At 35.6% G+C, this 26,921-nt stretch overlaps 2 protein-coding genes across 2 annotated transcripts; one reads left to right on the forward strand and one right to left on the reverse strand.

Annotated features, from left to right (window-relative positions):
* The first annotated feature begins 11 nt into the window (after positions 1–11).
* On the forward strand, positions 12–4,717 carry ZNF511 (zinc finger protein 511). The gene is made up of 4 exons (XM_072425235.1): positions 12–364; positions 1,354–1,427; positions 2,087–2,288; positions 3,432–4,717. Exons 1-4 carry the CDS (start codon positions 218–220, stop codon positions 3,576–3,578), a joined length of 570 nt encoding a protein of 189 aa, XP_072281336.1. The 5' UTR covers positions 12–217; the 3' UTR covers positions 3,579–4,717.
* Positions 4,718–12,969: 8,252 nt separating this feature from the next.
* Positions 12,970–24,934, reverse strand: LOC140339439 (homeobox protein MSH-C-like). The gene is made up of 2 exons (XM_072424160.1): positions 23,790–24,934; positions 12,970–13,903 (listed from the first exon to the last, which is right to left on the reverse strand). The coding sequence occupies exons 1-2, from the start codon at positions 24,172–24,174 to the stop codon at positions 13,488–13,490; spliced, it is 801 nt and encodes a 266-aa protein (XP_072280261.1). The 5' UTR covers positions 24,175–24,934; the 3' UTR covers positions 12,970–13,487.
* Positions 24,935–26,921: the final 1,987 nt, after the last annotated feature.

Genomic DNA, 26,921 nt, shown 5'->3' on the forward strand with positions numbered 1-26,921 from the left:
AATGACGAAATCTGGATGCTGAGCGAGGCGTGAAACGCACAACTCCATAAGTAGCGGAAGACCATAGTCACTAGAGTAGTATCGCTATTTTACGATATCGTACTAAGGTTTAAGCTTCAGAAACATGGCCGCCTCCATTAAACCGTGACCACTCTGATAAAAGGCTCTGTAGTGTAGAAGTAAGAGCGGACAGACGTTTTTTTCCGAAGGAGCACTCATGATTCCACCAGAGCTGCTGGCTGCCCTGTCATCCCCGGCCGCTCTAAGCCTTCCCAAGCCTTTGCCGGTTCAGGAGAATACCGGGAGGGCCGGCACCTTCACCCCCAGCACCGTGCGCTTCTCTCGTGATCATGACTTCTTCGAGGTGTGAAGAAATAACACGCCGACATTTCCTTGGGGTTGCTTTACAAAGCGGAGAATTCAAAATCATTCTGTAAAGGGGATGACTAGACAAAATAAATGAAAATTAGGCTTTTAGTACATATGCAGTAAATTCCTACTTGTCTATTTAGGAACAATGCTGGGAAAACATTTCTATGGCTCCTACAAAAAGTCTTCTGTCCTTTCACTTCCTGTAATGAGCTGACAACCCTTTGTTTCCTGCACTGAAAGCCCAAATCGTGTTGTCAGCCCTGCCCAGGCCCTCTCTTGTTACACTGCAGTTTGGTAAAAACTCACCAATTTAAACAGCAAGGTAGCTGGATGTACATTGACAGCCTTTATTCCCAAAGATCACAGCAAGGACTCCAAAATGAGTTTCAGCTGGTTTGAGTGCTTTGAAATGCCTTCCTTGTGTTTACATTTGTGCCAGATTCTGGTGCAGAAGGAATAAGAAAACCGTGAATAATTTGGTGCATGTGTAGTAAATGAATGCTTTCTTAAAATGTTTTCCTTGCTTTTTTTAGAATACATTATTAGCTCTCATGTGCATTGTTTAGGCATAGTTTATCGTTAAGCATTATATGTAAATCCAAACCATGAACATCTCCTCCTTGTCACAATCTTTGGCCTGTTAAATATATCATTAAAAGTGTCTTGTTATCGCTGTTGTCATAATTGTGGGAAAGGGGAGTTGTTCTGTAGTTCTAACATATTTCCTATCCTTGGGGGAGATTTCTTCTCCTCCATATATATGGTGAGGTGAGCATTGCTGGCATGATCACTAAAATAAATGAAACTAATGCAGCCACCACATCTAAGCTGTGGTATATTAAACTTTTCTCTTTGGGTTTAGATATAATTTAAATTTAATGTGTATCTCTGAACTGGAGAATGGTAACTCAATATTTTGTGAAATCACAGATGCAAAGCACAAAAAAAAATTACACAATTGAATCTCATTTTGTTTTGTAGGATGGGGATGTTCATCGCCATTTATACCTAGAAGATGTATTGACGGGCATTGGAGAAGTAGAACAAAGGCCGAAGTATGTAGAAGGTTTCTTTAATAAAAAGATATTCCATGGACTCTAAAACCAGGGATCTGACTTTCACTCAAACATTCCCTTGTAGGAACCTTCCAAGTCCATGTGTTTCAATGGTAGTAATTGATTCCCACCAGGAAATGTCAGAATCTAAATTTTAAAAATGGTGCCCTATGTGTTTTTATTGTTCTATAGAAGTTTTAGGTCTTTCTCATCCTTTTTACCTCTGCGGAACCCTTGTATTAACTTTCAGGTCTCAGGAAACACCTACTAAAACTACTTAATTGGGTGTCAATGGGCACAAAAAAACTTTGATTTGCATAGCAAACTCCAAACATATGTCTCCCCTATGAACATAATTATTTATTATATGGATAAACAAGCATACAAATACCTAATACACATTGACAAAAAGTTTTATGTTAAGAAAACTACAGTTTTCTATTACTACTTATACGGCAGTATTCGCCATTGGTCTGTTTGCTTCTTTGGCAAATGTTTTTGCTTGTTCAGTAGATTCAAGGCAATTTATTTATTTATTTATTTTTTAATTAGTCAAACTCAGACTGAACTTGTGATTCAGGTTTCTAATATGTCTAATGTATATAATAATATGCTGTATGTCATAACTAAAATGATCTTTGTGTTTTACTTCATTTCAGGGTGTCAGAGTTTCATTGTCAGATGGCAGGTTGCTCTCAGATCTTTGACACTCTAGAATCATATGAACTTCACTATAACACCCTACATCGAAATGTCTGTTCTACCTGTAGACGCTCGTTCCCATCTGCCCGACTTTTGGATGTTCACATCTTGGAATGGCACGATTCCTTGTTTGAGATCATGGCAGAGAAAACCAATATGGCATGTAGTAACTCATTACTCTTCTTGATTAACTGATGATGTTAGCAAGTATGCTATAGGCACTGAATATTGAGATTGTTATAAATGCCCATTCCAGATGGGTTCCGTTCAATTAAACTAAACCTTATATCTAACACTAACACAGATTTTCCAATAATTTCACTGAAATCTATCAATATTTGTTTACATAAAAGTAGAAGAAAAAGTAAAAAAAGTAGGACTAGAAACTAAATATTTTAAATGGTTTACCAGTTGTCAGCTGGACAAATCTAAAGTTCAGTGACACAAAAGGAAGCCAATTTAAAAGGAAACACCGCTAATAAAAAATCGAGTGATTACCAGTATTGCTTGTGGTCTCCCTTCATCTAATTTTCCCTATTACTGACATTCCATGCCTTGTGTCTTTATGTAGAGGCAGGGCTTTGTGAACTTGTTTTGGAGCTGCCCCTGTAATGACTGGTGATCACAAGAGTAATAGATTAATAACCGAGATGAAGTAAGAGAGCTTCATAAAGTGCAGATCCACAAACTAGATGAAGCAGAGAGAGTCATGTACTGTAGGTCCTAGTGTACAGGTTCCAGCTAGAGGACAGTGAGTAGTACCAACCAACGCAAACATCACCAGATTGTACTTTTCTTCTCCTGAGACCGGTCACAGGCAGGAATGTCTCAGATCTTAAACTGAAGATATAAAACTTCAAAGTTGTAGGCACAGTAATGTCCGAATACAGGAATTCTTCACTTTTTTAAATCCGGTGCACTATAGGGGCTTATGTAAATTGTTTGTTTTCTTCCATTTGACAAGTTGAAGTCCAGGTCAAATGCAGGTCTTTTAAAGTATAATGTAGTCTTTTAAAGTAAATGCATTTGCACATGGCACCTTGCAGCATATTTTGGCATACAAATGCAAGAGACCTGTTAGACAACAATCTACATAAGCTTTAAAGCTGCGGTGTATATTTAGATTATATTTATCTAAATCTATACTGAATATCAAACTGTATCAATATTGTAAAAAATCCATAGCATTAGCCCCTTGTATCATTGTCATAAAATCTAGTGGGTATTTGTGATTTTTATAATTCATAAATAATTAATATACTTCATATAGTAAACCTTTATGATCTTTTATGTGCCATCCAGTTCCAATGTTTAGTTGAAGGATGTGTGGAGAAATTCAAAACCGCTGCAAAACGGAAAGACCATTTGATCAAGACTCACCTGTATCCTTCTAACTTCCGATTTGACAAGCCCAAAAAAAACAAAAAGTATGTTTTTTCTAATTTCTGATTACGTAAGTTAATTCTCATTAACAAGAATTTATCCTAGAACAAAATTATGGCAGTTAAAAATGCAGACGGCCACAAAAAAAAGAAATCCTACATTATATAACAGCATGCCTCCTGACATTTAATGGTTAAAAGCGCAGATAAAAACCCAATTCTAAGTTTATCAAATTATAAACTTTCTTCATTTTGTGTTGTATGGTTTGTATAAACAGAAATTTTTAAATTGCAAAAAAAAAAAAAAAAAAAAAAAAAAAAAAACCTGAATATGTAGTCACAAACCATTGTAGCAGCAGTCTTCTTTCTAATTTTTTTTTAAATTCATTTTATTATTTATTCTTGTAGCTTATCTATATTCAACATTGCACTTTCTTTGTGCTGCTTATTTTCCACACATACCAAGGCAAATTGGCTAATTGACTCCCTAAAATAAATAAATGTTTTTGGAGGTGTGTTAGAAACCCAAGTGCCTTAAGAGAAACCATCTTTTGGAGAACATGTAAACTTCTTGCAGATAGTCATGGCTGGGATTCAAGTCTAAAACCCAGTACTGCCACTAGTTTTCTATCTACAGACATGTCCACTGCACAGAGGAACACAGAAAGTTGATCCAGCATACATCAAAAACCAGCTGGTGACAACATGGGTTCTTTACAAGCTGTGACAAGCAGTTGTTTTACAAATTCTTGTAATTGTAGTGGCATCTTGTGGACTCTTACTAACCCATTGGGTCAGTAGGATTTTAGAAAGCTTTTCCTATTGTCTTACCAGGTAGTCACGTTATGAACTTATTATTGATTTTTAGTCATTGATGTGTACCAGAGTGGTCAGAAAGGCAATTGGTTATCTTTACGTAATATATTCTACTTCATGGCCTAAATATATGTTGAATCAAAATCAGTGGTCTAAAAAATAACTTGAAAACATTGTTTTTGGTTACTTGGCTATTCAGGCTTTAGTGCAAGCTGTAAGTTCCAGGCTGGGCCTTTGGATGTCTGCTTCTATGAACCTCTTTCCCATTAATAAAAGGAGTCAAAAGCTACAAGGATCAGCATTTTATACCATGTAGACATCTTATGTAGTCTGTTTCTATTTTATATCCCTGTGCCTTTTATTTTGCAAAACCGGCTTTGCTATGCCTTCCATGAGGTGCATCCGAGGATGAGAGCTGCCGAGAGCTGGGCGGGGTATTCAAATCAGCCGGGCGGAGCAACCGGCTAAAAACCTCTGGGGAGAACTATGAAGTGTAAACATGAAATGCTCAGAGGACAGTGTTTTGAGGTTCTGGACAGTAAGAATTGGGTTCAGGTATATGATCCCTCTAAAATTTCCACTTGCCAGTTGTTGGGACAGTACAAGTTGTGTTTGCAGCAGTTAAATTATCAGTTCTGTCCTCGTCAAGATTCAAACCTGTAAAGCTACGTACACACGTCCGTCCAATAGTTCTCAGCTTAGGGCCAATATCTGACGAGAATCTGGCGTGTGTACAGCGTCCATCGTCTGAAAGACTGTCCTGGCAGATCCATGGACAATGAACGATCCTAATGCAAAGGAAGGGGGAGAGCACGCAGCTCTCAGGGTCGTTCTCCCCCTCCCCTCTGCATAGAGCAGAACAGTGCTGTATGTACATCATCGTCGTTGGAAAGGATCATGAAAGATCCTTTCCATTGACAATATTTGCATGTGTGTATGCATCTTTAGTTTAGTGCTGTAAAGAAAAGAATGCTAGCCACTGAGCCAACCCTGCTAACTTAAACTCTAAGGGCATATTTATCCAATACCACCACCATGCTGCAAATGGGGAGTTTTTCTGTATTGGGGTGCACTGTGTTATGGAATTCATTCACACTGAATGCATTGCACGTCTAGGCAGTAATGACTAACCAAGTAATTATTAGTCATTCTGATACCTAATTTTATTGTGCTGCAGAGCACGTGCTTTGTGGAGCTTAGCTGGAATAGCCATGCAAATCATTCCTTTCACCCCAATTGTACATTCAGTATGGAGATAAGCCTAGTATTAAAAATGGTATACAGTGGTTTCAGACTATGAGCTAGGTCAAAGTGATCAACACAGACCAAATATGATGACCCCCCCCCCACCTTTCCATTTAACTTTGTTGATGTCTCCTAAGCCTTCCTTCAGAAAAGCCATTGTTTATATACACAAAATCTGTATGCAGTTTGGAATACATTCCTCTGTACTGTAATCCAGCAGCTGGCCACTGGAGCAATACAGAATGATTTGCATGGCTATCCCAAAATTAAAAGGAATGCGGCAAGTATAACTGTTGCCAAATAAACACAATATGTATAAACTGAATACATTATCTCTGTACATTTTAAGAAAAATACCAAAAGTCTCTTTTGAGATTATTTTTGTGTAAAAGACCTTCTGTTACCAATGCAGGACAAATGGAAATTGGGTCATATTACTCATTTTATGCTCAAGTGTGGTGTAAATACTGGGTACTGTAACAGTGTGTAGGCATGCTATCCAAAAAGCACTGCAATACAGTTGCTTGTTACAGTGTGGTATTGTATCACCTGGCATAATAAACCTACATATAAATGGGTCCTTACAGTTAGTGCTCCCTATTGTTTTGACAGTGTTACACGTGTGAAAGAAGGCCACTTCTTCTTGACATGTCATTTGTTGGGGGTAAATGGAAGTCTTCAGATTTCAATCATACACAATGGACACAATCATAAAATTTCATTGCTTTTTAATTGTTCTTTAAATAGTAAAGGAACCTTGAGCTGTAAGAAATAGAAAAAGTAAGATAAAATAGTCTGTAAATTGACTCTATAATTTATTGCAGATATCTCTTTTACATGCATCATTTAGCACAATTCTGGCAGAAATCAAACCAGTTTGGTGCCAAAAATGTATAATTTGGTGAAATGTATTGGTGTGATTTGTTAAAATGCAGTGGGCTTTAAATGGATTCTTTGGGTTAGGGAAGTATCTTCCAATTATTCTGGACCTGTACTTGTGCAAAGAAACAACCTCTCATTAACTTGGGCAATAACTTGGTAACATACATTCCTTTTTGTCACAATTTGCTTGTTTTTTGCCTGTGAACTTGCAGGGGATATACAATAATAATGCTATAGTCTAGCCAACCTAGGTGCAGTATGGTAAACCTGTCAATGTTCAGTAGCCAGATCAACCCAAACATTACAGTAAAATCAGGCAAAATAGTGTTGGTAATAGATAATAATTTCATTTCAAAAGAGCAAACAACGTATTACTAGGGATGAGCAAGTGAGTTTTTAAAACTCACAGCGAATTCGGCCGTTCTCGCTTACCAAATTTTAAGCGGGAACGGCCTGTGTAAACTCGCCGACCGAGGATTTTAAGTGTGCAACCTGCGGCACTAAAGGTTAATTAACCTCTAGTGCCGCGGATCACACATCTTCCCAATGAATGCAGCTGTGGCGGCTTCATTCATTGAGAAGATTGTGCGATCCCTGGCAAGAGGTAAATTAACCTCTAGTGCCCCGAGGATCGCAAACAGGAGGATTCCCTGTGAATCCTCCTGTTAAAATTTCCTAGATCTTCTGATGGTTTCGCGAAATCGGTTTGCCGAAATTTCGTGAAACCATCTGAAGTTCAAAGAAATTTTCACGAGAATGCCAGAGGCCTGCTCACTCATCCCTACGTATTACTGCTTCTAAACAGTATCCTTGGAGTCACAAAGAAAGAAATCATTTTTATTATATATGTGTATGTACCACAGAAATATTGACAGTACAATGATTCATACAAAAACATTCTGTCTACATTACATTACTGTGTAGTTGATTTGACTACATTCAATGTTACCTTTTTGGTACCATAAAATATGGTTTCTAAAATATGATAGAGAAAACACATTAATGTGTACAAGTGATGTTTTATTGTTTTATGTGTTTTTTTTTAAGATTATATATATATATATATATATATATATATATATATATATATATATCTTTAACATATAGATTTGTTATTCTTAAATAACTTATCTATGCTACAAAGTGGCCCTGTTCTCTTATAACAGTAGTGGTGCTACTTAACTGCAAGCAAGTACAAAAGATGAAAAAAACATGGCTGCAATGGCCCTGAAACCTGACTGTAGGGATTAAATCTTGTTGTACTGTTTATAAAAAAACGTTGTAAACCTTGCATTACCCGAAGACAAGCTTGCTGCATAGACTATATGCAGCAAAGACAGGTTTGACTTTTTTGGTACTGCAATCAAAGTGATAAAAGTGATTGTAAGGAATGTTCTTTTGTGGTACACGAAGGCTAGCTCAAAAATAAAGTTGAAAGAAATGGGGCTCTATGGGTTTTAGGTATGTAGGAATCAGTCAAAAAGTAATAAAAGTGCAGGCCCGGTATCGGAAAAAAAATAGAAAAAGAACATCAGAATATAAAGTAGCATCGCAGAAACCTCAAAGTAGAGTGGAGCACTGCTAAAAAAAAAAAAAATGTTTACACTACATACATATTTTTTTTATGACTTCATAAGGCAAAGAAATGCATATAGAGATTTGTGCAGCAGAAGGTATGTTATCCCAGAGCCTTATCACTACAGCTGGACACTATTAATGATAAAATTTGAACATTACCACCAAGTCTGGTTTATATGGATAATCACATAGTTCCGGAATCTTCACAATTATGGCTTACAAATATATGACAAATTTATCATATGGGACAAATGTGTGATTCAGAAAAGTCTTGACAAATTCACAGTTTAAAGATTTGTCTATGAATCTCATTGTTAGGAGAAGCCAAATTAATTATCATCAATATAAATCTTCAATTTATGCACTATAGAGTTTGGTATTTATAGGACCTGCCTCCTTGTGTGGCAGCTTTATTGTGCTCACAAAACACCATCATAATCATAGTAGTCAGTTTAATGTGTAACTCCAGTTTTAACAAAAAAAAAAAAAGAAAAATCGCCTCTTTGTAAACAATTTTAAACATTGCTACAATTTTATCCAACTTTTTTCTTTCCTTGTTGGTTTCACTTAAGTTCTTACTCAAACTCATTTCTGTATGGGAAGTTAAGCCTTTATTATAACCAAGAGGAAATCGCAGTGTTGTAGTAAGAAAAGCAGCAGCATCTCCATCATTCTAGGTAGTACTGGGATAAGGTCCTTCCAACACCAAAAATGTTTCCTCTATATTTTGGCCACATAGGTTTCATAACCTGCCTCTTTTGCGCCTCTCTTGTGCTGGATCCAAAGCCGGCAGGAAATACATTTTTAGGCAATTCTGTACACTAATGGTTACTATGCCTCTAAGTTACAATAAATAAAATTTTCCTTTTTTGACATGTAGAAAGCCAGTGGTTTTTTTTTTTAGGTTGCAGTAATGTGCCGAGAGTACCCTTCAAAATAAATGGCATAATGCAATAACGCACACTAAATTATGGGTTTTATCACATCTTTAATGTAAGTAAGCCATTAAATGATAACTTCATTTTTTTATAAAAATCAATATTTTTTTTTTTGTATTGTATAAAAAATATCTATCATACAAGGGTTCTTAATTGAATTTGAGGCCTATTTACACCTTTGCAGTGTGTTATGTTAAGACACCTTTTTAAAGTTCAAGGCATGGCAACACATTTTTATGAGCTGCCAATCTCTCCCCTTTTTTTTTAGCTATTGTAGCTTGTAGTATGTTAGCAGACGCGTTGGCATGTTGGGTTCAGTTGAAAGTGAATGCAACACAGTAATTTATATATTATATGGTGTGAATCCTGCCTGAAAAGTGAGCACAGATTTGTTACAAACCTAAATACAATCTAATGAATATATATCTTAACACAGCAGAGTAGGGGCTAAACCTCTTTATTATACTGTATGTAAATAAAGAATCCCTATCCATTTGTAATCCAATCCTACACATTCACAGTTTCATACTGACAGTAGAAGAGTTTGTGGATAAGTGGAAAGTGATTAGTTCTTCATATGCAATCATCTGAATCCTATGTACTTTCTAGTTATTAATAATATGTTGAGACAGTCCATGGCACTTCGTGAGGTAGGTAATAAGGTTCCATGCTATGTCAAATATTCAGATATTTTAACATCAATCAATACATGGGCTTTGTTAAACAATCTATTTTATACAGTATAACATATCCTGTAGTCTACTAACATTGCCAATGTCAAGTAGTTAACAATAGTTTCACATGAAACAAACCGTGCTTTTCACAAGGCTGGCCAGGTGGACACCATCTTGTGGGGGAACCAGGTGGGGCTGAGCAATAGCAAAGTGAAAACAGGGACTGCCATGTTAGGGAATAAGGAGAAGGCTGACAACTAAGACTTGCCCGTTTAAAAAATTCTGAAAATGCCAGAGCAGTGATGCTGCCCACTGCGTATATTACCCTGGTCAGGATCAACATTGTGGAAAACCTCTATTTGGATTGGTAGAAAGTTCCACTGAATTGTAATCTCCAATCTGTCAGAAATAGATGATGTATGCTGGCCTCAGTCACAGGTGCAAGAGCTTCTTACAATCCAGACTATTAATATCTGCAAGTGAGGAGCAGGAAGTGCAATGAAACCTGCAAAGCTGTGTAGCCCATTGTGGAGCTCATATCACTCCTCTCTCCATCCCTGGTTTCTAAAGTATTTCTAAAGGCAACATGTTATTTTTTATTTTGGAACGAAATGGGGGGGGGGGGGGGGGTTGCCATTTAAGTCCAATTAGAACTGTAGAAAGAACAGAAAAGTGTGAAAATGTTGGTCAATAGCAAGAGAAAACACCCTCGTAGAAAGTATTAGAAGAGTTCCACTCTATTCCTGTTTTGGTGGAAACTCAAAATTTTAGATTTACCCTCACTGGTGAACACTAGTAAAATATTTTGCCTTTTAATATTATTGATCCCCAATCTGTATAGGTAGTGTGGGGATAGCAGGAGGTTCCATGGCTTGAAGTTATGTCACAGTAATCAAGTACTACAAGGAGACCACTGTCACAGTGGTTACAAGCAAAGCCCCAATGGGCCCTTTTAAGCAATGCGCAAAGTTGTAATTGCAACCTGCAACCCCTATTCCTATATCACTGAGTGCACCACAGTGCTGCTATTCTGGTGTGTTGCCCGCTACTGTAGTAGTTGGTGGTGCATAGGGGTACTATTCAACACACACACACTGCAGTGTGGTTTGTGAGTTAATGTACATTTAAACTCATGTAACTGAGCAATCCTTGTTGCCTCTTTGTCTGCCACTACCACCTTCTCAATTGCTAATTCTTTGTCCATTACATTATTTGGTGGCCATTGAACTAGAACTCCTGCACGTGCACACTGGAGTCATATCGTCCTGGCACTCAGCCCCATTCTTGTCATCTTACAGGTGCTGGGAGTGGGCCAGAACTTTATACTGCACGTAGTCTGCCAGGAGCATTTTTTAGCAGAAGAAACTTCTACCACAAACTCTACCTACTTTTGTCAAATTTTTACTGTTGTTTGTGTTACCACTGCATAAGTTATTATTAATTGTGATGGCCATTGTCTCTGGGACAATAAGTGGTGGAAAATCCTACTTTTTATGTTACAACCAGAATTAAAGGTGAAGGAATATCCTACAATGGAGAAAATTCTGGTAATAACTCTCTAAAAGGGGATTTCTCTTCCTTTTCAAGAGATGTTCCTATACCTGGGCATATAAAACTATGGTCAGTGGTACAGAATCTGTAGAATATACACGTACTTTTCAGTTCATAAAGTCCATAATTTTCTTGCTCCCTTCTGAAGTCTGTGTTGTGTTTGTGCCATACAAATTTGGAAGCTGGCTGTCACCTGCTAATTTTCACAGCTGGCCCATTGCTGATTCAATGCTGCTCATGCATGAGATTAGCAGACTGTGGGTGGACTGTACTGAAGCCCCCAGAGATATCTACATCACATATTCCAGGAGACTTTAGGGTACTCTATCTGAAAGTTTTAAAAGGTTTTCTTTAAGTATGACAAACTTCTACACTTAAACTTAGCCAGCTCCTTACCTGACTTTAAACTTGACTCAGCTTCTTAACCTGTCCGTGGAACCGAACATAATCTGAAACTCAAAGGCAAACTCCAGACAAAACTTTATTTTATTTTTGGAAGAATGAGGGGTTTTGCCAGGTTTTTATAGTTTGAAAGTCTAATAATTTACATGCTGTCCTTTTGTCCATGATGTCCATGGTCCGTGGTTTGTCTGTCCATATTGGGTAGATTTCCCCTCACTTCCTAGTGAGTCTGACACTCATCAAATACATAGGAAGCAAGAATTTTTTTTTACCCTAAATGCTTAAAAATAATAAAAATAAAATAAGTCAAGCCATAAAGTGTTTTTGTTTTCTGTATAGAGTTGCAAAGGTTGAAAACTCCTTTCTGGTTTTACAACTATGTTTGTAATTTTGTAATAGATTTCCCCTGGTGTATAACCAGATGGAAAGTGAGGGGAAATTTGCAACAAAAATATTACAGCAAAAAATTTAAATATTAGAACCAAAGTTTTTTTTTAATTTTTCCAGAATAACAACTAATATTCAGTGACAAAAACTTAAAATAATGTGTTAAATACTAACAAGCTGCAGATGATGGCCTGTAGCCCTGGATTAAGACACCTAGGAGTCTATTTATGCATTGTCTTACACAGGATTTACTCAATTTTTACTCAGGATTCACACATTTTCCAACCCAAATCCAAATAGATAAATGTGTGAAACTCGTTACAGTTTAACTGTGCTCTTCGAGAAATAAAACCAACCCCCGGTCATAGTTTACCTTTGAGGTCAACCAGTTTAAGGGTCTCCAGTGAAATATTCTACATAGTAAAATTACCTTGGCTGCGTGAAAATGTAAGCACTTTGTTTCCTGACAGATAACCACCGAGAAGTCCTACCCTGATAACAACGATGCAAGAAAAATCTTAAGCTCAGCTGTGTCTATGTGCAGGACACAGTTATGATTAGCAGCACATAAGCTGCACTGGCACACATAGTTACATGAAAAAAGACATATGATGATGGTTCACCATAGCTCATTCTGTGCAACAGACACATGGTCAATGGCATACCCATCAACATGACCATAACAAACAAATGGATAACTGGTCTATGTGCTAAATGTATTACAGCCAACAAAGGGTAAAACAGTTCCATACTGACAAGGACTGTCCTGTAAAGACTAGACAATGATTTAGGTACAGGCTTTTCCACACTATAATAATGAACTTGATTGGATTGTCTCCTACAAACTAGCTTTATCCTTTTTAGTACTATCAGCATGTTACCCTTGTAATGTCAATGTACTATAATAGAGGTAAGTATATTTAAAACAAAACAAAAAAAAACATTTTCTCAAAGCAAATAATATTCTACTAAGTGAACCAGAATGTAGGTTTCTTGATACATCAGGTTTAATTGTCAGCAAATGAAGAACAGGAGGACCAGGTAGAGCAAAGAAAAGTTACTAGAATTAACAAGTGACTGTTCCTACAACACTTTTACTCAACCTACTTTAATTGTTTCACAACATAGCCTGTTTTGGGAAAACTGTACAAATAAACCTCTGTGCTTCTGGTGCTTATTAATAAATGTACAAACAATACTAAAAATATTAACCCTCATCACTCATTCTGTTCCTGCAGCATTGCTGAATTATTGTTGAAGAAAAGGCACCAAAGAGTAAAGTGCTTTCTATAGCATCACATTGAGATTAGTTCATATCAAATATCATTCCATAAAGAAAGCTGTAATGTGTTGTGACTACTGCACATTCAAAAAGTCATACTGAATGTTGTTTAATCTGTATGTTGATAGATAGAGGGGGCAATCTCTTAGTTTTCAGTATTTCAAGCCTTACAACACCTAAGAGTTACCCTGTTTATCTAATAGTTTGCTCATTCCATGTCTTTATGATAGATAATACATTCCATATGTGACTGGTGTTGTGAACAATCCTGGAACAGGCAAAGGGGGTCTCTGGAAAGAGCTTGGATGTCCATAGGCTGAAGTAGACCCTAACTGAGCACCCAAAGGAAACGGGAGAGCAAATGATGGTAGCAGTGGCTTGGCAGCCATTTTTAGCTTCTCAAGTTCAGCTTCTTGAAGCCGCTTTGCTTTGGCTCTTCTGTTTTGAAACCAGATCTTCACTTGTGTCTCTGTGAGGTTCAAGGAGCTTGAAAATTCAGCCCTTTCAGCAATGGAAAGGTATTGCTTTTGTCTAAATTTCCTTTCCAATGCCAACAGCTGGGAAGTGGTGAATGGAGTTCTTGGTTTTCGGTTATTCTTATGTTTCCTCAAAGTGCATGGCGGAGGGCTTGGATGTCCTATGGAGGGAAATAAAATGATACTTATACAGCTTTGCACTCATTTATTAACTCCACTAAAAATAACATTAATACCAGAAATCCAGAAAATACAAGATTTACAACTATTTTATTATTACATTTATATTATTTACAATGGTTTTTAGTTAAAATAATATGTATGTATATTAATGTATATAATATATAATGTAATACATATAATGTAATGTATAATATATAATGTGTAATCATTTATATTATGTATTAAGTATAATTTTTTATTAATCAAGGAATTAGTGATATTTCTCTTTATTTGTAAATGCCAATTTGTAATTGGTAAGAAATCCCCTGCAACCTTGTCTTACAGCCTAAGAGGCCAGCCTTTCCTTCTAAATGAACATCTTTTCAAGACTTACTTGAAAGGAAATACTACAATTTGAAAACCCCATAATATGTTTGCACTTTAATACATTTTACTTTATCTTCAACTGTAATTTCACTTTCTTGGCTCGGTGCTTGGTGTGCTTCAATAAGGGGACAGGTAATACTTACACAGCTAAAGTGTATGTCAAGCCAACTGTTTTCTTTTCTAGTTTTGTATTAAGAGAAGATTAGAGCTCCTATCATTTTTTTTTACCATTGTTAGAATTTTCAAAACTTATAAAAAGTCAGAAGTTAGAAAATCTAACTGGGGTTCTAAGCATTCTCCTATCCCACCCTAATGAAAAATCAAGAAAAAACTTGCTAACTAACTTATTTGCAACAGCCCACACACATACTTTAAGCATAAAAAATGGACCAATTGACAAGAAAAGCTAAAAAAGAATTTACTTAATAAATTGTGTGAATATTCACTTCAAGTATGCAATCATGTACAAATTTCTTTATAAAATATTTAGTTTTTTTAATATTCACAGATTTTAATGTAAAAAAAATATATCAGCTCTTTTAGTGAATCACCCACAACATGTCAGCCTGGCAATCTGTGACAGAAATATTGACAATAAATAATTAGTTATTGTAAATACAATGAAAGTATTCTTCCGTTTTCACCACAATAATGAAACATTTGCAAGACTTCTCAACACCTACAAACAAATATAAGGATTCATTCACACTCATCCACTTCAGGATTGTGCATTGGGGGTAGCCCTTTTAGCTGAACACAAAAAAAAATATTTTTTTCAATACAGTACACCATAACCACTGTAGCATTGTTCTTATACACTGGAACACAGGTGCATTTGGGTGCCCTTTAAATTAAATGTCACCGCAATACACCAACAGGTGTTACATGCTCTACCATAACACATTTTGGTATGAATTGATGTTTAAAGCATGCACATGTTCACTAGAACTCTGACTTTGCATACGGGAAATCGGCATCTCTTTCCCCTTAGTGAAGCAGCAGCCATGAGCCCTCCCAGGATGAGTGATGTAGATATTCCGGGAGGCTCTGTGCACCCATTTAGTCAGAAAGACAGAAATGGGAGGTGCTTTTTAAAAAAAATAAATAAATAATGGTTGCTGCATTAAAAAAAAGGAATAATATTTTAGATATAAAATATTATATATATATATATATATACACTACTTTATATGAAAGAGTTGCCTACTCTTTGATGTAAAGTAAAAACTTTAAAAAAAAGTTTAGGCCCGCTTTAATTCTATTACCTTGGTAAATCAACCCCAATGTTTCTATCAGAAACTGACTGAAATTGAACAAATGAAGTATATTACTGTAACAATCATAACTGTAGAAAGAGGGTTAAAAAACGATGGATTACTAAGAAAAACTAACATTTAAATATTTTGTTTAAAAGATATTTTAGATTTTAAACTCTTTTAGTCAGGGTACTCTTTCCTTTCCTCTTCCTCTATCATTGTTTCTATCTGTCTGTAATTTGCAACCCCTATTTAATATATAGAGTGAAATGCATGATATGCTGGCGCTTTCAAAATACAGTTTAATAATAGCAATATTAATACCCTTTATCATTTCTATTTCATGTATTAGTAATTGCTGTTCATTATACTGGGTTTTTCTGAGGTATTTGAGATTTGATTCTGGATACTGATTTTTTTGCTGACTCACCGTAACTACATTTCAGACAGAAATATGGAAGTATTTACTGCATTCCCTCTGTGTAAGTCCATGTTTCCAGTGTGTTTTTCCACACATAAAATATAGTACATAGAACTCATTTTACATAGTTTCACTTTAGTGACATAATATATACTCACAGTTAGTTAGGCCCTAGGTCAACTTTTATAAAATCAAAATAATATTCACCTATTGATTATGATCATGTTTCAAGTCCCCCTTCGTTTAAAAAAAAAAAAAGTAAATCTAGAAGTAAAAGGAAACAGACAAATTGATTCCTTCGCTGGGCAAATAATGATTTTTTTGCTTTGAGCATGCTATCCAAATAAACCTACTTCATTTGCTGAAGGTAGAAAAAAATTGCCAAACGTGTCCAGTTTGCTCATGTCTTTCTCCAGGTAAAGGTGAAAGGGGTGGATATCATTAAAGTTAGTTTGTTAACAAGTAGTTGAGTACACTCATAAAATTAGAAGAAGAAAAAAATAGACGGAACTTGGTATAGCAAATTATTTCCAGAATTCTCCAAAAACTTGAAGTCACCCCAACCAGTGTTTAAAACTGGTGACAAATGGGATATGTGTATATATTGAAATTACATTTGCTGTCTGTAAGCGATTTATCAGCCTTGTAGAATCCTCTTTTTCTATGTATATCAAAAGCAGTTGTTAGTTACCCCATTGTGATATGTTGCCCCCCCCCCCCCCCCCCCGTTAATTGTAATGTATAATGGGAAAGTTAACCTTTTTTAAATCGCAACATACCTGCTGGCACATTTTCAAAACAGAAATCCTCTTCTTTGTGCCTCTGCTATAACACTTTTATTCTATTTCTGGGGGCTTATTTCCATGGCTAAGGATCAAAATATGTCACTTAAATAAACAGCAGCTTGTGTTATCTTCTATTTCAGTGGTGGCCTGCCATACATGCACAAATCACCTGCCTGACCATCTTTGTAATAAAAATAATAATAACTAAAGCATGCATGTTCATATTTGGTAAAAATACATGCATTTATATAGAGTGGGGAGAAGAATTGCTCTAGAGACAATCCCCTTTAAAGAAAGTTCCAACCTTATAACCTTCCCTCTAAAATGGTTTGTGGAAGGATGTCTTTTACACACATAAGGACATTTTTTCATTTTGATCAAATGGATCTAATTTCTGTTGTCACATATAGGTAGGGCTTTTTGTGGTTTGTAGCCAAAGTATTCTCTTCTAGAGTTGAATAGAGTGGGAAAGACTGAAACCCCTGTTGGGTTAATGCAGCTATCTGCAATTCCAATATATTACGATTCCCTTCTTCCCTTCACTAGTTTTTTTTACTGTAACAACAGAAGAAATTAGAAAGATTCTCCAACAATGAAATTGTCATGCTTGTATGGAAACAAATTCTTTGGGTTGTATTTGAGTCACATTTTGCATCCTCTTGCTGTGTGTAAAACATACACACACACACACACACACACATATATATGTGTATATTTATATTTATTTATTGATGTGGGGTAAAGGTAAACCCTTGTATGTCTGTTGCAGATTTTTATTATTATTATTATTCCAGTCTCATAAAATGTGTAATTTTGAAGGTATTGTAATACGTATTGAAAGTAATGAAAACTAACAAAAAAAATGTTTTTGAACATAAACTTTTATGTTTAAGAAAATAAAATGACTGGGCACTTTTGCAACAAACCTTTGAAATCTTTGAATGACTTTAGCATACTAACTTTCTGCATTTGTCAGCCATAACAGGAATCTTCAAAGCTTTGAAACCAAGGGTCGCATGCAGTGAGAATCAGTTAGTTATTGCTGTCTGTTGCAGATTTTTATTACTTCCAGTCTCATAAAATGCGTCATTTTGAAGGTATTGTAATACGTAATGAAAGTAATGAAAACTAACGGTAAAAATATTATTTAAAAAAAAATATTTTTTTGAACATACCTAAAGAAAATAAAATTACTGGGCACCTTTGGAACAAAACTTTCTTCTGTGAATGACTTTAATTGTCAGCCATACCAGGAATCTTCAAAGCTTTGAAACCAAGGGTCACATGCAGTGAGAGGCAGTTAGTTTTAGCATTATGAGAAGGCATGCTTGTTTTTTCCTGAACTAGCAATTGTTTTGTGCTTATGGCCATCTACAAGGAATTTACCATTGAGCAGCTTTTTCCAATGAAATAAAATTGTACAATATATATATATGTATATTTCTTTATATCAAATGAAAGCTTAGAACACCCTCATTTCCCATTTCTTATACCATTCACTGACCGTTGTCTATTCACAGATCTGCATGTCTGTTTGTCTGACAAATTTGGAAACTCTTTAAGTAGATTTATATTGTAATGGGGATGTAGCAATAAAATAGAATGCTCAGCATTGTACAGGGTGAAATGTACAAATAGCAAAAGTATTAGACTTTCCAAATGTATATAAAATATTATAATACATTTGCTTAAATCCCTTCATAAGTGATCATTTATAATAAAAATCTAGCAGGTACAGCATCATATTATATTTCCATATAATAAGTACACTTAGCTGTTCTTAAAATTTTAAAAAGCATTAATGTCTTGCTCTGAATAAATAAGCAACGTTTTGGAAGATATGCACATACATACATATCTCACAAGCCATAACTCAAGCATACTTGTATCTCTTCTTCCCACAGGATCAAGCAATCATGTATGACAAAATAAAAAAAAAAGTTATAGTTTTAAATTTGTAATTTATGTTCCAATATTTTTGTGCTTAATTTGCATGTGATATTACATTATTTTAAAGATGGCTTCCTAATAAACCTCTGCTCGAGGTTAACGAGACTATATTTCCAAATGATGTAGAGATTATCTATATCAAAACATCGCAATCCCACCTAGTTGCTGAGCCTAAACCTAATCAACCATCTACAATCTTCCATTATTGTCTCCGAATAATGTAAGGTAATAAGAAAATTATCAAAGAATGTATATTACATAACATATTTCATATTATTCTTTAATATTATGGTACACTTTGCCCACACACAAGAAAACAAACAGCCAGAGGAGCATCCAAAAGCTTACTTAAAATGTCCCCCATAACTTTACTTGTCAACATAGCCTTGTACAGGTATGAACCTAGGCCCTAAACATTATTTTGTCACACACTGCAATGTATACCACGGCCAGAGGAATTTCTGACAAGCTTACCTAATATATTTCCTTAACATGGAGACCATATTTGTCGACATGGCCTTGTACACATACTCACGTGATCCTAACCAAGACCAACTGTTGGTTATAACAAAAGTACAAATTTGCTTGTGTCATTTGAAGCTTTCTGTTCCACTGAACTCACCAAAGTTAGTAAGAATAAAGAATTTTAAATGTATTTTGTTTTGAAAAATTGTTTAAAAATATTAGTTTCATTTATTTGCTTTATAATTATAACCACACATTACCGGAGTAAATACATTACAAGTTATACAGTACAAATTCCTATTTTCTTCTATTTCTTTTTTAATAAAACTCCTGTCATTCAAAATTCGTTAATACATTTATGATCTTTTAAACTGATCACCCAGAGTAAACTGCATCCAGGGACTGACCACTAAGTATGGAGTGCTCATCTGTCTTATTGCACAGTATCATCTACCTTAATAAATCAGACATTAATGTTTTTATTTCCTAAAATTCACCAATGCTCTAAATGCTGGAAAACAGTCAGATTGGTGCAAAATGGCTCCTTTTCAAGTGCTGATAAAATAGAGATTATTTCTCTGTTAACCCAGTAAAACCTTTCATGAACATTATTACCTTTTAGAAAATTAACAAAAAAACTATCACAAAATAAAACAGGAGATGCTTGAAAAAAAACAGAGTTTTGCAGGATCCGCATGAAATGGTTTGTGAAATGGAAAGCTCTGCTTACGGTTTTAGTTTATAGTTGGGGCACATTGGCACATTTAACAAAACACATTACTGTGGATAAGAAATAAAATAAGTAGTATTTTTTTAACACAGGATTGTGTATTTGAAGAGAACATGGCCTTACTTTTTACTTTGGAAAGTGAATATAAACTTTGCTATGTGAACTGTCAGTACGCCTTTAGTTATTAACCTTGTTGTTTTACCGGGCTCATGGCACTTTGTCAGTGAGGGATACTACCTATATACATACCCTGGTAAAAATGAAATTGTTATAGAAACTACAATTTAAAACTGAGACTCGGAAATGTTACATGAACACAACAAAAAGTTTGTCAGGAACATTTTTACAGATGAAGAAGAAAACATTTGTAATATATAATTTAAATATTTATGCGCTTATTTGTAAAATTATGGCTTGAAGCAAAAAGGTTCTTACTAGCCCACAAGAGCTATATAATCATTTTGTTAAGTAACTAATATTGTTACAGTATTCGTATATTTTATATATTAACAGGGAACAATGTTTTAATGGCCAATTCTGCTCTACAAAATATCTAATGCAGATGTGCGGACAGAACAAGGGGTAGTCTAGTCTATAGTTTTTTCCAACTTACCAAATGTTGGCATTTTCTTCTAACAGCCAAAAATGTAAATTCAAATTATACATTTCCTTTATTATACTTTATATACATTGACTTGATTGAGTATTACAGAAAACATTGGTTTGCTTAAATGGCATAACATTTTTATTTAAAATTTTGCAGTATTTTTGTACTCCTCCCACATGGTTTTGGATTTACCAACTGCATCCACTTCAAACTGCCCATAAAAGGAATTAAAAAAACTTAACAAATTACATAAATCAGTCTATTATCTAGAATCTGAAAAAAAATCATTCATTACTCGAAAGTTTCAGGTCATGCCCCTCAACGCTTTTCACTTGTATATACACCTCCTATAAAAAAATGTTGGTATAGTGGTTACATACAACATTTTTACAGTATACACCAGCAAAAGCAAATTCAGCTTGACTACATTTAAATGTTTGAATTTGCTGTCTGGTCTCAAGAATTTTATTGTCTGTGTCATGGCTCTGATAACTCCCATTATAAACAAAACTAAAACAGGTCTTTTTCTACGGCTCTGGATTCCCAGATCAAAGTGAAAATGTGGCAGCAACTCCTGGGTTATGAACTGAATGCAGGCCAGTGTCATCTAGGAAAAAGGGGCTGTGAAGTACGCTTCCTTTTCAAAAACAACTTTTATTGAACAGGCACAACCAAAACAGCATGAAGCAAAGAGAATTGATTGTAGGATATTCATGTGGTGTCCAAGCAAGCCTCAGGGCATCCACTACCCCCTCCTTTACCTCCCCAGGATTCGCTAAATTAAAAAAAAACTTCAACTCCACTGAAGGAAAACTAATTATAGATAGATTGTTTTATAGAATGATAGACAGATGGAATGATAGATAGATGCTTTACTATGGAAACATTTTTAAATATATACGTTTTGTCCGAGTCTTCTTTTTGCCAATTATATACATTTTCAGTGTTTTAAAGAATTGCGATCGCCATCTATTATTTTTTAATAGGTAGGAACAGTTAAAAACTGATGTTTGTTTTTTTTATTAAAAAAGTCAGTTTTTTACAAAGAAGTATTAAGAACTGTCTTTATATAGTCATTTAGACTGAACAGAAACCATCATTGTTGTACTAAGCAGCACATATGAAAATATTGAATAATGTTTCCAGTGATTTGTGATATCAAAAATTATAAAGAACTTTCTTTAGGTACTACCCAAGTAAGCTCTTTATATTTTTTTATGTCACAGATCTCTGGGAACATTAAAAATACTTTTGAATGTGTTAATACAACGATGATGATTTCTGTTTTATCCTATTGACTACCACCAGATTTAGTTATCTTTTAATTTAAGAAGCCTGTCAAGCTTTTAAGATGATTTTGTCAACATGATAGAACAGAAAAAAAATCAATAAACAAATGAAAAACAAGTGTTCTGCTGTTTTTACTAGCTAGAAAGTGTAGATGATTAAAATGAACTTCTAATAGTGCTTTTTTAAAATTTGGATACCTATTAGACTATGCTGGGGAAAACAGGCACTGACATGTCGAGGTGGTTGCCGGAATTGCTATTTTAAATTGTAAAGCAGGTTTAATTGATTGATCATGGAAGTTAATGCCTTTGAATCAACTGTAAAAAAATGTTTGGCTGGTTTTCTGACTCGCCTGTTTTCTTCTTGTGTTTTTATTGTTATAAAAGTTGCTTTAAAAAAGTTCAGAGAATCTGTATTGCTTCCCTGTTTTGTATGGCCTATATAAATAGTGCAGACATTATGAGTTTACTAAAAGAGGGTCTCTGAATAACTGTTTGTGTGATAGCTTGGGGGGGGGGGGGAATTATTCAGAAAGCAAAAGCCTTTTGATCTCATGCTGATTTATCTCAACTGCAGAACATTTTTTTGATAAAACGGTCAGAAGATGCTGCAGTTCTTCTAACAAAGGCCCCTTATTCAAAGTCAGCATTTCTGCCTTCTTCACAAGTGATGGAAACTAAGGAAAATTCATATTTGTAGATCATGTTAACCCCAGGACAGTAATTTTGCAATGCCATCCTCTAGAATGAATCCTGTTGTCATTTGTGAAGGAAGCTGAAGAAAAACATTATGTCCTAAAATGCTGCCTTGGAACCATTAATATATTGTTGACGCTTTTGATATGTGAGCAGTTTTGGGATTAATCCAAATACCCTTTGGGTAATGTCATGTTTTGTTAGGAACGTCCAGTTCTGAGACAAATGAAAGCCTTGACTCTTGCTCTATAACAAAATTCTGATAAAGTGATCAGAAACTCAACTTCATGAATATTGCTATGTGCTATGCAAACAATATTTGTAATCATTGCTGATTTTATGTTTTTTTTTGTTATGTATTTCTCAGGAGTTGGGGATGAATTTACAATGTCATGGTTGTTTGAGAAAATATTTACATTTCTAAAAAAAAACATTAAAATAAAGGTAATACAGTGAAATGGCATCTAACTCAAACCATGGAAAATAAAAATATAAACAGCGTAAGCATTTTCTGCTTTGTTATATAGTGATAGATAGACAGACAGACAGACACAGGGGGTGAATTATTAAAGGAGCTGAGGCTGTTAACATAGTGAATGTTCACTTAGCAAAATGAAGATTTACTTTAGTAGGCCTGTGAGGTAGGCCTGAGCTGGCTGAAACCAAAACATGATTTTTCCAAGCCAAAAATCGAATGAAGAACATCTCCACTTTATTTACTGTAAAGTTCTGTTAACCTACAAAAGGGAACAGTCATTAGCACATATGTGCACAAACACACACACACTTTTGGCCATTATTGCTCATGTTCTCATAGTGTAGAAAAATAAATGGAAAAAATAATACACTGCACTGTCACTGTATGGTAAGTGAGGAGTTGTTCTGAAAGTGTTACCAAGGACACAGGAAAGATCGTATGCTGTGCTAAATAAATAGCATAAAAATATTACACACACACACACACATACTTAAATATATATATATATATATATATTTATATATATTTACAATAAATTGGAAACCTAACAATATCATATCACTGATCCTACAGGTTGTTGGGAACTTTGTGCTATGACTTTTTAAATGAATTTGTCCTGGTTTCCTTGTACAGGGTTCTCTCTATATATAAAAGGAACACTATATATTTATATCTATCTATGTAGCTATACATACACACAAACAAGAAATCCTTCTAATGTGCAGAATTATGGCAAATAGTATCACTTACATTAGTAAACTTATATATTACATATATAGCCTTATAAGCTTCTCAGGATCCAACAGGCTTATTCAACTTACTTGCTGGAGAAGAATATGATGGGCTTTGATACCAGGGGTTGCTGCCTTTCTCTCCAGGACTTTCAGAGTCTGGTTTACAACTTTCTTCTAAGTGGGGGAAAGTACCAACAGAAGAACTTCCATTCTCTGTGTTCAGCATCCTAGCTGGAAATGAAGCCTGTGTAGATCCAGTGCTGATAGAGTCTACAGACTGGGCTTTACTGGATTTCCTATCAGAGATGAGAGCCTCCACACTAAATGGCAAGGCTTGGCTCTTCCACCCAAAAGCTGCCTCTGGGGTGCTGCTAGCCACTGGCATCTCTGTCTTATTGTCCTCGGGCTCTTTGTGGGTCACCCCGGGGGACCCTGATTGATCAGAATTCATAGTCAGTGGAAAAGGGGCCATAAAAGTCTTGCCAGGAGCAGGAGCTGTATTTGGCCCAACCGAAATAAAGGATCACTGGGAACTCTCCCAGGGAACCTGTAGATGAGAAACTGAGAAGAGAGGACCCCTACCAAGTGATCACTAGTTCGTTAGGTGTTAGATGATCAAATGAGTAGCTGTTCCTGTTTCCAGAATAGTCACCAGCACAGGAGGGACAGTACCTGGTCCATGTGTGTAAGTTCTCAATAGTTCCTTAGTTGTAGATGAACAATTGTCACTGATCCCAGCAGAATAGGGGGTCACCAGCAAGAGAGAAGCTGTATCTGGTCCAGGGAGAGCTGGTGATCACTACTAACTTCATGGACTAGGCGATCACTTGAAGATAAGGAGATGATCTCAGTAGAATAGGTGCTCACCAACAGAAGAGGAGCTGTACTTTGTTCACTTTGAGGACTAGGTGGTTACTTGAAGATAAGATGTTCCTGCTCCCAGGAGAATCACCAACAGGAGAGAAGCTACACTTTCTTCAAGGAGATGAGGTGATCCATAGTAACTTTAAGGACTAGGTGATCACTTGCAGACAAGGAGCTGTCCCTGGTCCCAGGAGAATAGGTGGTCACCAGCAGGATAGGAGCTGTCCACAGAAAAGAGGTGCTGCCACTAGATAACTTAGACATAGCAAGTTATTAGTGGCATGAGATCAGGGCACCATGGAAAAAGAAACATCCCCACAGTAGATATTAGAAGAGTTTCTAGAAGTATGCCAGAGCATTTCACAAGACTCCAGACCCCTGGCCAGTAAAGAAACTTCCCCCATCTGCCCTCTCTCTCCTCTTCACAGCTAATAAAGTGCTCTCAATTCTCTTTCATGCACCGCCCTCCAATCCCAAGACTCCTTCCAACGTCACAAGCTTTCAATTGGCCCCGAGCCTTCCTCATCCCAACACAGAACAAAATAATACAAGCAGAATGGGAGAGAATTAGGAGTTCATGAAATAGCTCTGGCTGTGTCATTTAATGGCTGCACAGTCAGGGGCTATATGAGAGCAAATAATCAGTAGGCAGCCATATAAAGGAGATCAACCTGCTTTTATTACACTTATTGTGTCTTCCCCTGTTTACCCTAAAGAGCAATCGTGTTTCCCAAAGCTACACAGTGCCACTGAATACAGGGAAATACATGACATGGTTTGGGGATCTGGGACCACATTTGCCAGGGCAGGAAAGGTCACGTGATCATGTAGAATGTCAGCTCATCAGGCTAGGCAGAGCCTCCCTGTACACCCAGGGCTCCCCTCTTCTTCACACATTCATCAAGCTGTCATCTTAATTAAACAAAACACATTTCCCCTGTCAGGGCAATTAATAACCATAATTATTATTACATAGTGGCGACACTATTTTTTTCTGGGCATCAAAGCCAAAGTACAGAGGAGTTCATTAGCAGCTCCATTCAGCCCTGGGAGCTGCTCCACTTAGCTGAGTAATGGTTAATTTATGGCGCTGCTCGGGACTGTTGCTGCGCACTGAATTGAAAATCACCAGGCAATCCTTCAGCAGAAGTCAGAGCATTTAATAAGGCAGACAAGTTATGTTTTGCTAGGCGCCAGGCTCGGCAGGATCAAACAAGAGAAGCTACCTCGGGGAGAATGCGGCTAGCACGACTTTTCTCCCAACTTTAACCCGTGCGGGGCTGGAGCCTGGACACACGGGTCTGCTGGCTGCGTCTAACGCAGTGTGCGCCTCCTGCGACTTACCAGCGTGTTTAATTCAAAACCAGAATAAAGCTCTGTTTTTACTTCTTTCATTTGAAAAATTAATATACATATTATTGACAAGAGCCTTTGAATTTATATTTCCTGCAACAAGTTCATAGGTTCCTCCAGTGAAATCCTGCACTGGTTGGGGCGTCCGACACACTGCTGTGAAAGTAATTCGTATCAGATGAAAGCTAAAGACAGACAGAGTTTATCAAAATATATATTTTACTGCACAATGTAATCAGAATATATATATATATATATTTATATATATATATATATATATATATATATATGCACTAGTACTTATCCTTTACATATATCCCTGCTTAGCTAGTTTATTAATAAAATAATGTATAATATTACAATATAAATAGTATTAATACTTATAATAATACCAATATATATATAGATATATATATATACTTTTACTATTATGTGTGTATATATATATATATATATATATATATATATATATGATGGGATAAGTAATAACAATAGTAATATAAAAATAGAGATATATTGATAATATTTTCACATGACACACTTTACATTCCTTTAAAACATCGATTGCTTCTTTATGTGTGTATAATATATAGATAAAAAATATATAACAAATATAGAATAGATAAATAAAAAAAAGTTAAATGAAAAAAAAAAAGTTGTGTGTCTCGTGCTTTCATTACGTACACGTTCCTATTTCTAGTTTTGCCATGGTTCTAATTGATAAGTCCATTCATAAAAGTCAGAATAATGGACACATCGCTTGGTATAAATATGGGAGCTGATTCGGAATGGTCACCCTAACTTGTCTTTATAAAGGAATATTTTATTATGTTTCCTTCACTCATCCTGTACCCGGTGGGAGGTTTGTAGAATATATAAAAGTTTAGGTACAAATGACTTCTCTTGTGTGCTCTTGTGTTATGTGATATAGATATTTTGTCTTATATGTATTGTTCTATATTGCAAATTTTTGCTATTTATGTGGTAATATAATAAAATGAT

The sequence above is a fragment of the Pyxicephalus adspersus genome, chromosome 10, assembly GCF_032062135.1.
Source record: "Pyxicephalus adspersus chromosome 10, UCB_Pads_2.0, whole genome shotgun sequence".
NCBI classification, from domain to species: domain Eukaryota; kingdom Metazoa; phylum Chordata; class Amphibia; order Anura; family Pyxicephalidae; genus Pyxicephalus; species Pyxicephalus adspersus.

Coding starts and splice junctions, on each gene's coding strand:
- ZNF511 (XM_072425235.1), top strand. CDS start 218: ATGATTCCACCAGAGCTGCTGGCTGCCCTGTCATCCCCGGCCGCTCTA. Junction 365..1,353: donor GTGATCATGACTTCTTCGAG/GTGTGAAGAAAT, acceptor TTTGTTTTGTAG/GATGGGGATGTTCATCGCCA. Junction 1,428..2,086: donor GAAGTAGAACAAAGGCCGAA/GTATGTAGAAGG, acceptor ACTTCATTTCAG/GGTGTCAGAGTTTCATTGTC.
- LOC140339439 (XM_072424160.1), bottom strand. CDS start 24,174: ATGGCCCCTTTTCCACTGACTATGAATTCTGATCAATCAGGGTCCCCC. Junction 13,904..23,789: donor ATCATATTCTTCTCCAGCAA/GTAAGTTGAATA, acceptor TTCCCTCCATAG/GACATCCAAGCCCTCCGCCA.